The sequence below is a fragment of the Daldinia decipiens genome, assembly GCF_022478715.1.
Source record: "Daldinia decipiens strain CBS 113046 unplaced genomic scaffold F4813scaffold_7, whole genome shotgun sequence".
NCBI lineage: Eukaryota > Fungi > Ascomycota > Sordariomycetes > Xylariales > Hypoxylaceae > Daldinia > Daldinia decipiens.
This window is the reverse complement of record NW_026054550.1, coordinates 842,463-856,639: the sequence shown is the minus strand read 5'-3', so window position 1 is coordinate 856,639 and position 14,177 is coordinate 842,463. Positions and strand designations below refer to the sequence as shown.

The 14,177-nt window shown below is 51.4% G+C and overlaps 4 protein-coding genes across 4 annotated transcripts; 2 read left to right on the top strand and 2 right to left on the bottom strand.

Moving 5' to 3' along the window:
* Window positions 1–298: 298 nt before the first annotated feature.
* Window positions 299–2,555, top strand: F4813DRAFT_379500 (phosphatases II; the record flags this gene model as incomplete). The annotated part of the gene is made up of 3 exons (XM_049245463.1): window positions 299–350; window positions 628–948; window positions 1,012–2,555. 3 exons carry the CDS (start codon window positions 299–301, stop codon window positions 2,553–2,555), a joined length of 1,917 nt encoding a protein of 638 aa, XP_049102211.1.
* Window positions 2,556–3,925: 1,370 nt separating this feature from the next.
* Window positions 3,926–6,259, top strand: F4813DRAFT_387109 (alpha/beta-hydrolase; the record flags this gene model as incomplete). The annotated part of the gene is made up of 4 exons (XM_049246516.1): window positions 3,926–4,084; window positions 4,214–4,405; window positions 4,572–4,716; window positions 4,875–6,259. 4 exons carry the CDS (start codon window positions 3,926–3,928, stop codon window positions 6,257–6,259), a joined length of 1,881 nt encoding a protein of 626 aa, XP_049102210.1.
* A 132-nt stretch (window positions 6,260–6,391) lies between these two features.
* F4813DRAFT_351418 (adenine nucleotide alpha hydrolases-like protein) lies at window positions 6,392–9,764 on the bottom strand. The gene has a single exon (XM_049242411.1). The coding sequence runs from the start codon at window positions 9,223–9,225 to the stop codon at window positions 6,523–6,525; it is 2,703 nt and encodes a 900-aa protein (XP_049102209.1). The 5' UTR covers window positions 9,226–9,764; the 3' UTR covers window positions 6,392–6,522.
* Window positions 9,765–10,570: 806 nt separating this feature from the next.
* On the bottom strand, window positions 10,571–12,896 carry F4813DRAFT_317465 (uncharacterized protein). The gene is made up of 3 exons (XM_049240959.1): window positions 12,180–12,896; window positions 10,644–11,924; window positions 10,571–10,590 (listed from the first exon to the last, which is right to left on the bottom strand). The coding sequence occupies exons 1-2, from the start codon at window positions 12,745–12,747 to the stop codon at window positions 10,783–10,785; spliced, it is 1,710 nt and encodes a 569-aa protein (XP_049102208.1). The 5' UTR covers window positions 12,748–12,896; the 3' UTR covers window positions 10,571–10,590; window positions 10,644–10,782.
* Between the last annotated feature and the right edge of the window lie 1,281 nt (window positions 12,897–14,177).

The following is a 14,177-nucleotide window of genomic DNA, read 5'->3' as shown; positions in this document are numbered from 1 at the left end:
TACATAATTGAACCAGTTACCGGTGCATGAACTGTTTGTTTATCGTATCCGAAATTAGCATCATTTCTTCACCGATATCATTAAAACGGTTCTTCCGCCGACTGATATATTTCCAAGCGCTACATTTATAATCCTGCAGGCTTGCGTTTATTCGTTTATTTATGCAAACCCATTGAAGCTTCCCGTCTTCCCGTCCGAGTCTATACTTGACGGGGTAATCAAAGCCAGCTCTTGAGCCGGAAACAACAAAGGAAGTGCAGCAGAAAGAGCAGAAGCAGCGATAACGTCAGCATTCAAGATGCCGCCTTCGAGGAGCTCCCCCTCGGGTCAGGTCATTGAGTATATTCCAGGTATTTTCCCCTTTTGCTGTTTGTTATATTCGCCTAGTCTTCTGGTATATGTCTTCTGGCATATCCCATATCAACTTATCCGCTTCCACCTCTTATTCGTATTATCCTACTTGGTTATCGTCCTAGTCATTTGTTATGTCCTTTGACTCCTTGAGCGTCTGCCTGACGCAGATCGACCTGGGGAATCCCATCTCTCCTGGCTTCCCACAAAATACCTTACATCCCTCATTGCTACTTAATTCAGAAGTATTTCCGGTCACATTACTAACATTCGCAGACCGCCTTTACCTAGCATCCTACATCCATCCCCCTACGGCCGACACCGTCTTCCCCTACTCCGAACCCCAAACTCGCTCGCCAAGTAAACGATCGCAAAGAGCTGTCGACGGGCCTTCGCCTGCCGTGTCTAAGTCGGACCGACATCCCCCATATTACTTTACAGTCGATGACAGCCTCTTATACAACGCTTTCCACCACGATTTTGGCCCACTTCACATCGGTCATTTATACCGGTTTGCCCTGCATTTTCACGATGTTCTTGGCGCAAAGGAAAACCAGCATAGACCTATTGTGTTTTGGAGCCGTGCAGACCCGAGGAGTAAGTCCTACACACACACGCATATATACATAAGTTCTTACTGTTGCTGACAATTTCGAATAGGCCGGGCCAATGCCGCTTGTTTACTGGCTTGCTACATGGTTTTGATTCAGTCTTGGCCACCTCACTTGGCCCTGGCACCGATTGCGCAGGTTGATCCGCCTCTAATGCCTTTCCGCGACGCTGGTTACAGCCAAGCGGATTATGGTATTACTGTGCAAGACATCGTGTACGGTGTCTGGAAAGCCAAGGAGGAGGGTTGCTGTGTCCTGGACAACTTCGATCTTGACGAATACGAAAAGTTTGAACGCGTTGAACACGGCGATTTCAACTGGATCACGCCTCATTTCCTGGCATTCGCATCTCCGCAGCATAGCCCGGTGGCACGCATCACGGAATCGTCAGAATTATATGATACTCTTCCCAAGACGCTCTCCGCCGTCGATTCTCACCCAAGCCTCCCTCAGTCATTCAAGAACGTACTAAGCCACTTTTCCGAGCGCAGCATCGGCCTAGTTGTCCGACTTAACTCGCCTCTATACTCCCCATCTTACTTTGAGGCGTTAGGGATCCAACATCTCGATATGATTTTTGAAGATGGTACTTGCCCCCCCTTAAGCACCGTTCGAAAGTTCATCAAGCTTGCGCACGAGACGATTACTGTTCGGAAAAAGGGTATCGCTGTTCACTGCAAAGCCGGTCTTGGGAGAACTGGATGCTTGATTGGAGCGTACTTAATCTACCGCCACGGTTTCACAGCAAATGAGGTCATTTCCTTCATGCGTTTTATGCGCCCTGGTATGGTTGTTGGTCCTCAACAGCACTGGTTGCACATCAACCAAGGGGTTTTCCGCGAGTGGTGGATTGAGGAAAGACTAGAGAGGAGGTTAAGAAAGGAGCTCGCGGCGGCGAACCAGGCACCTAGCACGCCCATCCGAGCAATGCAGAAGGCTACTCTAAGCCGAAGTGCACAGGCATCTACACCTCCCAGCAGAAGCCCGTCAAACCGTACGCCTCTCGGCGAAATGGACGGTGAAAGGCGTAATGCGGGTGCGCAAGAGGACTACCTACCGGCCCCGACGCCAGGTCAGCCTCGGAAGACGAGTCGCATAGACCGACACCATCCTTACCAGCGCAACGCGGTTCAACCATCCCCGGTCGAGGAGGAACGCGAAGGGGTTGAGAAAGACACGGAGGTCATCTCCGTCCATAGACGGTCTAACGATGCTGAATCCGAAGAGGAATTGCTCTTACGCATGCGAACCCATCGCAAGACATCACACTCGCCAAGCCGCAGTGAAAAGACGAGATCAGTAAGCCAAAGCACGACAACAACAATATACAAGGTCATAGACAATGATGCATCTAATGACGCTGAGAACATTGGCAGTGCTCGGCCAAAGACCATCGTGGACCATGTCACGGGCTCGCCAACGCGGTCGGCGAGCGCTTCTGGCATATTGACCAAGGTCAGGAGCAGCAAGCGAACTGCCGAATCCGGCCGCAACAAGGACTCGGCGGGTGTACGCAAGACGAGCGGCCGGGTTGGTAGTATCAACGCCAGCTCAAATGTTAGCTCGACGGCACGCAAGGTATCCGCGATATAGGAGACCGAGTCCTTGCTGTTACCGAATTGAGCGTTAACGGCTGCTGGATGTTGCGTTTTTAATGGCATGTTCAATGATAATTAAGCCCCACGGACCAGCTATTTTCACGATGATGACTATGACGACCAAGTCACGGTTCCCTGCATATGCGTTTGGCGTTTGGTATCAACGAGGTATATGAATTTTCCTCAGCAGAGACGATGGATCCTACTTCTCCCTCCGCATTTCTCGAAGATCAATCTTCGCAAGGCCCCTTGGCTGTTATGCTGGCGTTTCTTCTCACCGGCGAGCTCTCCCGCATTGAAATGTTTGAATGACTAGGGCGTTACGGGCTTACTAGGTATTGGCTTGGAATGAATGGACATGAGCATTGTTTTTAATATGGACTGTCTCGCTCGCCATGTTGCCTATCTTGACTTCGTAGCCGAAGTTGAGTTGGAAAGCGGATGCGAGCAGAGCATTGGAGTAAAGGGGGAGGATCGAGTTGAAGTAATGCTTTCTGCTGTTTAGATAAATAAGTACGTGCATATGATGAATACTTTCTTCGTTCAGCTCTGTTTCGTTTCTTCAGGCGGTGAACCGTGCATGCATGAGAGGTGAGGTGTGGATGAAAATAGAAAGATGAGCGACAATCCCCAGTCTGTCCCCAGTCTGTCCCCTGCCTAGTTACTCTTTAATGTTGTTTAACAACCATATGGCTCTATTACTGACGTCAAGGAAATTAATCTTAATGTTAAAATTCGCTCTATTAGATTCTCCTCGATTGGAGTTACGTACCTAAGGTATCCTAAGTGAGTCGGTCTCCCAGAAAATATTCAGACTTGGTATTGACTTGGTATTGTGTCATGATATTCGAGTTGTTTAAATTGGAATTTTGGTAAAACTGATTAATCACTTTCCCAAATCCTCCACGAGAGCGGAGATCTCATGATCCGAGCCATCACTTTGGAGTATCTCGGGGACTTGTCTCGGTTAGCTGCAGACGGACGACTTTGAATTCTGCGCGCCAGAGAAGAGTACCTAGGACTGCGACGGGAGAACTGATGCTGCGCGACGAGGGACAAGGCATACTAGATCACTAGGTTAGATCCCTGATTCATGCTTTCTTTGTGCCTGTCGCAGTGCTTGGCTAGATCAGATCAGATCAGATCAGATGTGAGGGGAGGGGAAGTCGAGTTGACAACACAAACTCCCTAACTTAGAAAAAAAAGGGTGTCATCCATCCATCCATCCATCTCGTGAAGGTTCGGATGGATTTGAGGAGGGGGAAGACCTTGATACCGACTGTCTTTATTTACCAACCACACCCGATAGCTCTGGTCCGCCTTTCCCGTATCCTATGATATATATGAACAACCGCCGCCATAGCTATGAAAACCCTCGGCGTCCCAAGACGAGCCGTTAAGCCATGGCACGTCTTTGCGGTGCTGGCGACGATAGCGGTCGTCGTCGTCGTCGTCGTAGTCACTCCCACGGCTATATTAGTACCCAGACGGAATCGCGACAGGGCTATCGAGGAGGACAAGAGGGTAATACTACACCCCCCTCCTATTTCCCTCTCCCCCCCTCTTCTCTCTTTCTTTCTTTCTTTTCCGGCCTGCTCTCCCCCTGAATTAGAGTTCCGCGGTAGACCAGGCGCTAAGACTTAACGCACGTAGACCCCATCGCGACCGGACATCGCCCGCGTGAACCTGGGATACGCGCAGTACCAGGGCTCGCTTGTGGGCCGCGATGGCGGCGTCGCGGAGTACCTCGGCATGCGGTATGCGGCGCCGCCGACGGGGGAGCGTAGATGGCGGGCTCCGATCGAGCCGGAGGTGGACGATTCGGGGGACCAGGCGGCTGATACGGTAGGGTGTTTTTTATCTTGTCTTGTCTTGTCTTGTCTTGTTTATCAAGTATCTATCCATGGTATAGAAATAAACATCCTGAGGAGAAGGAGAAGGAGGTAAACAGGACGAAAGGAAATAGAATGAAGGAAATGAATGATTTGACTAACGCACGGAGTGAATCTAGTTCGGCCCTATTTGTCTGGGCATCTCGGCGCCGTATCCTAACGACGGAGCCCAAGATGAAGATTGTCTGTACGTCAACGTATGGGCGCCGGCTAACGCGACAGTCGACTCTAAGCTGCCCGTGTGGCTGTTCATCCAGGGCGGAGGTTTGTCTTTGCTCCCCCCCCTTTTTTTTTTCTTACTCTTTGTCCTCTCTCCTATTTACCTGCACTCTAATACCTACCCAACCATACCCCCCCCTTTTTCAACAACCCAAAGACCAACCTTCAACTCCGCGCTAACTAGGCAAATATGAAAACAACAGGCTACACCACCAACAGCAACGCCAACTGGAACGGCACCGCCGTGGTCGAGCGCTCGGGCCGCAACATAGTCCTGGTCAACTTCAACTACCGCGTCGGGCTCTGGGGCTTCCTGGCGAGCGAGCGCGTGCGCGGCAGCGACGGCGACGGCGCGGCGGGAGACTTGAATACCGGGCTCCGGGACCAGCGCGAGGCTATGCGCTGGGTCCGGCGGCATATCGCGCAGTTCGGGGGCGATCCGGCGCACGTCGTGATCCACGGGGCGTCGGCTGGGGCCGGCTCCGTCGCGCTGCATTTGCTTATTTCGTATGCGGAGGGCGGGCAGACGCTGCGCGGGAACGGCACCAGTAGTAGTGGTAGTGGTAGTGGTAGTAGTGACGATCTCTTCGTAGGCGCTATCGGGGAATCCCCCTTCTTCCCCGCGCAGCCGACCGTTGCGGATCTCGAGTGGCAGTTCGACATGGTGCTCTCGCAGACGGGGTGCAGCGACGACGACGACGACGACGAAGATGCAATGTCGTGTCTCCGGAGCAAAGACACCGCCACCCTCCAGCAATCCGCGAATATCCCCTCCCCGTTCCCCGGACGCCCGGGTCTTCCCGCGCCACTACCCCTATTCTACTGGACGCCCTGCGTCGACGGCTCTCTCCTCCCGGACTCGCCCTCCGTCCTCTTCTCCCAGGGCTCCTTCGTCGACGTGCCCCTCATACTAGGCACCACCACCAACGAAGGCACCGTCTTCGCGCCCGCCGACGCAGCCAGCTCAGACGCCATGACGCTGTTCCTGCAGAACAACTACCCGCGCCTCTCCGCCGCCCAGGCCAGCGCCGTCCCCTCCATATACCCGCTCCAAGCCGCCGTCCCCCTCCACGCGTCCTGGTTCCCCTCCGCGGCAACCGCCTACGGCGAGGCGACCTTCATCTGCCCGACGAACACCCTCCTCGCCTCGTATGCCCCCCGCCGCGCCTGGAGCTACCGGTACGACGTCTACGACGCGATGAACGCGGCGATGGGGTTGGGCGTGCCGCATATATGGGAGTCGTGGGCCGTGTTTGGGCCGGATAGCCAGCAGGGGCCGGGGCGCGGGCCGGCGAGCTATTATAACGAGGCTGCGGCTGCGGGTGTGGTGCCGTGGGTTATGGACTACTGGATCTCGTTTGTGCGGACTTTGGACCCGTCTGCGTTGCGGACGCCCGGGGCTCCGGTGTGGGAGTTGTGGGATGCGGAGGGGGGCGGGAATGGTAATGGTACTGGTAGTGGTGGTGAGAGATTACTCATGCAGGTGGGCAACTTCTCCATGGAGACGGTGCCGGAGGACCAGTGGGAAAGATGTGATTTTTGGAAAGGGCTGGCGCCTGCGCTGCAGCAAAGGAAGAGAGTTCAATGAAGTTTTGGGTGTTGATTTTTGAGTATTCACGCCTTTAATATGATAACGATTTGCATACTTAGTTGATGATTATAGTACGGGTAGTTGGATGATATTATAGACGGTATTCTAGATAGTATATACCAATATAGATATGCTCATCGTTTAAGATTTCTACAAGAGAATACCCGTCAGCTATCTATGACACATGAAGATGTCCTTTACGACTGAGTTGCTGAACTTCTTTTCTTCATCTATTATTCTATATCACTTCTATCCAGTCCCTAACGTACTTTACACCATCTAGTTTCGAATATAGACACCATATTCAAGCGACGACCTTGTGGATCCCATAGCGACCTACACGGTATTATCGCGCCCTTACTTAACCAAGCTCCTATATGCTCGGGGAACTTGAACGATTCGGGGTCAACATAGGTGAATTTCGGGGTTGGTACGACGACAACAACAGAATCATCGGGCTCCGAGCCCTCCAGTAGTTTGAGTAGAGACCTCTTAACAACTACTGCATAATGGTCCACTATGTTCTCAAAATCCACCGCATTAGTGAGGGGTAATGCCGAGATAGGTCCTTCAATTGCCTGGCAAATAGCTGCTGTCTGGGCAAACACGTCACCTGAGGGGGACTCGACAACGACGTGGTGCAAGAGGGGATCTTCCGGGGTCCCTCCACCGCCAGCGACATATAACCGGATAGATCCGGCGTCTACGTTCGCGAATCCCAGATGCGCATGCCACTCCACACCAGCCGAACGCGGCAACTCTTCGACCTCAGCGGAGAAGACAAACGGTAGTGGTCTGTGGGGAATATTCCCATCTTCAGCGTCAGCATCTGCATCTGCATCTGCACCTGCATCGAAATCCCTCAAGACCTCCCAATCAGGGAGGCTCGGTCTCGAAGCGGTATCGTCGCTGCTATTACCGTATATCATATACGCAGGATTATACCTTCGATCCCAAGGGTCCGGCTCCTCTACCGCGTCTGTCGACAGACTAGAGGATGCCACGTGCGCTGCGTTCCACGCCGCTGATGCAAGCAGGGCACTGTGTCTCGCTTCCGAACGGAGGGCCGAGCGCGGGAAGTATGCCACGGCGCCGCTCCACCATTGGACCTTCATCTCACCGCCAACACGCCAGAGGTGTTGCAGCGCTAGGGTTATTTGCAATGCGAGGCTGCTGCTGCCGTCTTTCGGTATCGGAGGCAGGGTCATGGAGGCGGGTACCAAGGGTATCTGGCCCGCGATGGACACCGCAAGAAGCAATTCTGAGTTTTGGGCATCGTTATTTTGACCCTCGTCGCTCCTGAGCAGGGGATACGTGACCGCTTGGCTGTATGGGCCAATGTTGGCTGGTGCCCAGTATGACCGCGACTGGACGTGCAAACCACGCCTTTCATTTCGCTTCAAATGACGCTGAACGGTGAGGAGAACAACTATGTCGGCGCTTCGAGGTAGCATCGAATCCCCACATGAGATAGTTACTCGAGCAGGCGGGTTTGGTTCACGGAACAGGGCACCGTAGAGCTTGTTAACGGTCGAAAAGTCTGCCATACGCCGTAACACGATGACGGAACTGACAATTGCTGTCGACGGTAGGGCATGTTCGCCTAGCCGTCGACGAACCTCGTCAACGACGCTAGCTGTCTGATCTTCAATGCCCCCCGGGTTTCCAACAAAGTACCAGTCGTTGCTACCAGACTCGGTGTGCTTATACCGAGACAAGCTCGATGCAGGTGACAGTAATGTCTGAGATAACCCGCTATGATCATACCCCAGTTTGCCCTCATTATGCAGCGACTCGAGAACAGTCTTGAATTCCAAATCGAGCAGGTCTGGGATACGAACACCATACCCGTCTGTCTGAGATGATGCATCCAAATCCGACTTCATCTCGACTTTAGCCTTACGAATGCTTAGCCAAGCGCTCCCGCCACCCTCACGTACGATTCTTTTGTCATCTTCATCAACCATTACTCGACCCTTAAACAGCACCGACGGGCCGTCTACGACAAGCGTCTCAAACTCGCCGCCCTCTCCTAAGACGGCACCCCGTCCCCCGTCGCCCCCAAAGCGGCGGAGCGCGCGGCGGATGCGAAACACGGCGGACTCGCTTGCCACATTTTCCCACAAGAACTCTTCTCCTAAGCCAGCGCTAGCCACCTTCACAATACGGGCCTCTAGCCTTGCGGCTGCCATATCGCGGAGCAGTTGCGCATCATCGCTCCGATCGGTACCTGCAGCTTGACTATCTTTGGCGGCAAAGGGCAACGGAAGCTCGGGGAACTGCCACAGATAGGCCAGCGGCACTAGGCCGAGCCTCAGAGCAACGGATTCGACGCGGGTTCGCTGGTAGGTCGATAGTATAGCGCCTGTACACAGGGCGTTGACGTCCGGGTGGGCCTCGAGAACAGCACGCAATAGCGGGACGAGCGACTCGGTCTCATCCTCGTCTTCCCGGTGGCCACCAGGTTCCTGGTAGCTTATGCCGTGGTCCACTGCTGTTCCCAGGATAGATCGACGGAATAGAGGTAGTCCCGTGGCCTGTGCATATAATGGGATAACTTGGTGACCCACGGTCTGGTACATGAAACTATTCAGGTCGGCCTCGTCTTCTTGCTCGTCGCCACCATGGTCTATTTCCGGTGCCGAGCATGAAGTAGGGCATGAAGGGTGCTGGGGGTGTTGTTGATCCACGCCGGGGGAGATCCGTATGGTAGCAGTAGTAGTAGCAGTGCTACCGGCATCGGCCCCAGTTACCTCTTCGGCTTCAGTTCTGCCTATGCTTCCGGAAGTGTTGGCATCTCTGCTATAGCTACAACGGCTAGCATTGGTAACTCTAGGCGGCGGGTGGAGGTTAGCTAGAGCTACGACGCGGTGCCCATTCGCCAGGCAGTGGAGAATGGAGTAGAAGCTATCCTTCCCCCCGGAGACCAGCGCGACAACGTGTAGGGGTCTGTCGGCTGCCATGGCTCTGGCATGACATGGGTATTCGGTAATTGCAAAGGCCTGACAGCTATCAATTTCGGAGCAATAGAAGAAAAATCGAATAGTCCACCGGCCTAGCAGGGAGTCATTTCTCCCCGTACCAAGCTTCTGTACCCGGTTCTCTGTACTAGACGAAACGGAACCAAATCTCGACTATCGCGATATCAGTGTGGCACGATTGCTTCACCTTTCTTCGCTATATCTCAGCTGATCTCGGCGTGTTATGACTTCATAGGATCTTTAAAATAGCGGTCCTAGACTTTGAGCTATGACTTGATTGCTAGCTTTGATGGTTTCGGATTGTTGAAAGTCTAGAAGCTATAATCTTAGGAGCCGATTTTTTTTTTATTGGCAGACATTGTAAGAGAGATAGTTGGAGATAATTAACCGACTAAAAGCGTTCTACCATGGTAAACTACCTAGAGAAGATACGAGTTGGCTATCTCGCTATCTTGAATAATTAGTACATGTAGTTAGTTAACAAAAGTCCCTCCGTTAGGTACGCGTGTATGTTATTCGGGTTTTGAAAGACGGACCGTATCCGTTAGCGGGCTAATTGTCGGACTTGAGTGACTAACGTATGACAAAAGGGCATTGAATCTTGAAATGTAAAACGTACCGGACGGTACCTAAACGTATGTATCGAAGTAGACAGATCCATGTACTTGTTACACAAAGAAACTTGTCCCGTGTAAACCTTCAATGTTGAATACATTCCATGTACGATTCCATGTACGATAAAGCATCTCTACTGGTACAATTTGGTATTCTACTACGTACCTATAGTAGGTAGGTAAACAATAGGAATTGGAATCATCACAAACACACTTTAAATTCAAGGCAAAATAATTACTGGCGACAAAATCCATTGCTAGATTTAATTTCCTATCTGTACATAGGTTCCTGCTCAAAGCTATCTTCTTGTGACCAGCACTGCCACGAAAGCCATCGCAATAAAGTCGGGAAATAAACTGAATAACTAGAAATTAGACACACGAAGAGCGATTTCAGTGAAGGGCCCCTTCGAGCATCGTCTTCTGGTTCCTCCTCCCTCTCACTGATCGTGTCCTACCGCGAGGACGGCTGCTCTGCACCGCCTCGCTGTAGAAATTACAACGAGCGTAGAGAATTATAAGCCGCCGAAAATAGTGTATTGCATTGCTGTCCATGGCGAATTCTGCCTCTGTATTGTTGTCAAAAATGCCCGCCCGTTCGCGCCTCGTCACCAAAACCCTTGTATCCCTTAATGGCTGTCGTAGCCGCTCCCTTGAGCTTTTTTAAATAGTCGTCATGATTGGAAGAAAAAAAAATGTTTTCACAATAATGGTACAAGAAGACAAGTCGATGCTGAAAAATCAAAGTGCAACTTTTGTAGTCCTCTCTACCTAGGGCCTTGAGACCAGATCCGTGAATGCGCTGGGGGAATCGGTCGAATGTGTGAAAGTCATTATATCATTAATGGGCGTACGCCGAGATCTCTTATTCGATCTTCAAAGCGTGTAAAGCTGATCTCAATCCTTCCCGAGGAATTTGGATGATTTACTCAGATCGCTTGCGCTTCTTCTTGCCCTGGCTCTCACTGGGAGATTCGTCTGATGATAAGTCGCTGGCGCTACCGGGAACCTCAGATGCGACCTGGAAAAGCACCTTTCCGTAATTAGAGTAGTCCGACTCTCCAGACGGCATCATCTCGAGTCCCTCTTCGCTACCGTCAATGAGGTTCATGACGATAGCACCGCTGCCGTGAGTTCGCGCGTGCTGAGATAAGTTGTCACTTCGGGAGAACTTCTTGCCGCACTCGTGGCATTCAAAGGGCTTCTCTTGCGTGTGCAGAGAACGGTAGTGGCGCTTCAGGTGCTCTTGTCGGCGGAAGCGGCGGTTGCATAGTTCGCAGACAAAAGTCTTGCTCGGGTCCTCAGTTAATGATTGCTTACGGCCTCGGCGGTTTGGTGGGGCCGGAAGAGTAGTAGGTGCGCTTGATCCTGATGATGATCCTGCATTGCTGCTGGCTTGTGTGGCATCATTCTGAGCCGACTGCTGCTGCTGCTGCTGCTCGTCGCTCTGAGCAGAGCTGGAATCAGCAGCAACGTTCATGACGGGAACTGATTTGCGCGATTCCTTCTTTGACTTCTTTACCTTCTTGTCCTTGTGCGATTCGCACTCTGAGGAACTAGCAGGACTAGAAAGACCAGTGGCTGCTGTGTCCTCGGTGTCGAAATCACTCTCTGCGAAGAAGGACTCGTGACCCAAAGATAGGGTAGTAGAGCAAGTACCAGAGCGCGGCCTCTTCAAATCGGCAGATTGCTCGCTGATGTTAACTAGGCGATTGACAAAGTCGTCCTCGGATTCCAAATCCGAGATATCCTCGAAAGTTGGAAGTCCGTGTTGAAGCTCAGTGTTGAAAGTGAAGTTATCAGGGAGCGATTGTTTTTGGAGAACGTCACCCCTGAATTCTTCTAATGCGACAGGGGCTGTGAACTCGGACGATAGAGTGGGGTTCGACACACCGCCAACAGTTAAATTCCGAGGGTCGCAAAAATCAACGTCTTGTTCCGATGCAACAGATCGTGCATACGGTGACGGAGACGGCGATAAAGAGGGGCAGGAAGTAGGCGAAAGGTGATCGCTTGAGAAGCTAGAGGTGACTGAAGGTGCCTGTGTGGATTGCGATTGCAGATAAACTGTAAGGGCAGAAAAAAATTAAAGTTAGCAACCAAATGTCCCCTAGGCTTAAAAGATAGGCAAGATAAGCGGTGAATTCCAATCCAAGCCCCGCCAGCCCGCCCCGAAACTCAACTGCACCTTTGCAGTTCGTATTTTTAGAAGTCGGATTTAAACAACTTATTCGGTTGTCAAATCCAAGCAGCTAGATCCCAATCATAGATCCCGACCAAAACTTAAAATCAATCCAAAAAGAGAAAGAAACAAGGACCTACCAGGTGTTAATGGAGGTGAGCCACAGTTGGCCCAATCCAAATTCTCCAGGTTCTCCGGCATCGTCTCAACCTCGGGCTTCACCATCTCGCATCCGTCGAGTCCATCTAGCCCGGAGAACATGGGGTTCAGCGGTGTGGCTAGCATGTCGTTCGTGTTGCATGGGCTGCCCATTGAGCTGCCCGATGTTGACAGGGGCGGTGTAGCCGGGTAGTAGAAGCCATCGTGATCGCAAAGCTCAGTCTCTAGCGCCAGCTTCATAGGCTGGTTCTGAAGCATAATGGCTGGTCGGTGTATGGCCTGTGGCGATGCCATGGGAGTCATGTTACTGGGAACGGCACCGAATACCTTGGCTGATAGAGGTTGCTGCGAGCAAGACGAATTCGGCCTCGAGTAGATCGGTGTCGATGGCAACGTAGGTACGATAGGGAATACCTGTTGTTGTTGCATCTGTTGAAACCCTGGCTGCTGACTGAAGTGGCCGTGGTGCCGGTTCTCTGGGTTGGGGTCCGGCGTATAGTAGAAGAAGGGTGTTGGTCCCATCTGCGAGCCCATCATAGTTGGATCCATTGTCGTGACTGATTACCTTTCCTGTCAGTCTTTGCGGGACGGTGACCTTCTTGATCCTCTAAGGAACTAACCTGTTACCGAATTTGGTTACGTTTGCTGATGACTCTCTAGAGTGTTGCCGTGTTCGTTTCGTTTATATATTAAGTATAGTGGTAGTTGTAGCTGTAGTTGTAATTGTATTGTACAATAGGTACGTTTGGTGGGCGGTTGGCCTAAAGATGGTGGTTTCGGTTCTTGGATGTCTGAATGAATGAAAGGTCCTGATATATACCAAAGACCATCTAGTTGCTTATGACTCGATGTATATGCTGCTGTACATGAACCTGTCCTCGACTTGGAACTCCCGGGTATTATCGTCAAGCAGACTGGCTTGGGAGAGGATAGGATGTGACTTTTGTTGTATACTTAAAGAAGGGCAGGAAGTTCGAGGAGTGATCGAACGATTCCAAAATGTCGAGTCACGGAAGAAACAAGAGAACCGATAGGGTTATGAAGAAATAGAAGACAACCTAAGTCGACTGATATGTCGATCACGGACTAGGTAAGAGAGTAATGAACGTGGTTGAAGCGAACCTTGTAGAGGATAATGTAAAATAGTCGAAGCCCGCCCAGATCATCTACACCAGATAAAAGAGCCCATCGATAGGCACTGGAGGGCCTGCGGGTGGAATGGAAGACCCATAGGGAACCCACTCAACTCAAGGTCACCCATGTATGTCTCACTTGGGGAAGCTGACAAGGGGGTCTACATAAAGATGGTCCTGGTCGGCCTGGGTCGTTACCACTGGCCAACCTTGTCTACTGCATGTCTGGGGCAAAAACGGAAACATGAGATGAGTGGGTATGTCGACTAGTACTATGTGGGCGCAGCCACCGAGCGATTCTAAATCTGGATGACACTAGAGGGAGGGCGAGGTACCGCGTATTGATGGGTACATTATGTTATGTCCCATGTATCTTATGTTATGCTCTCATGTTATGTCTGCCTCTCTCTTTTTATCGACGGACAGCAGAAACCTTGTCCGACTGGTCGTATACCTGTCTAGTATTGCATAGTGTACATAGTGTATACACCTTTAAACTCCGCTGGTTTGTACGCACGCGCAAGCATACGACACCCTGCATATCGCCTAGCACCGTTCAGAGAACGATACGGACTCCCAGACCCGACCTGGTATCAAGCGTACATACATACATAGCAGTTCTGCATTCGACAGCTAAACATGGGGTTGTTGTTGGCTCTTCTTTTGGAGTATATTCTTTTGAAGTATTATGCAAATTCTAGGATAACCAATATACGGTGAAGTATCGGGTTAGCCATCCTGCCATCTCTTGTCGTTATCTATGTAAGACGTTATTCGTGTACATAATTCGTCATAATCTATGTAAAGCCTTCTAACCTACACTAGATAGATAGTGTAGATAGATAT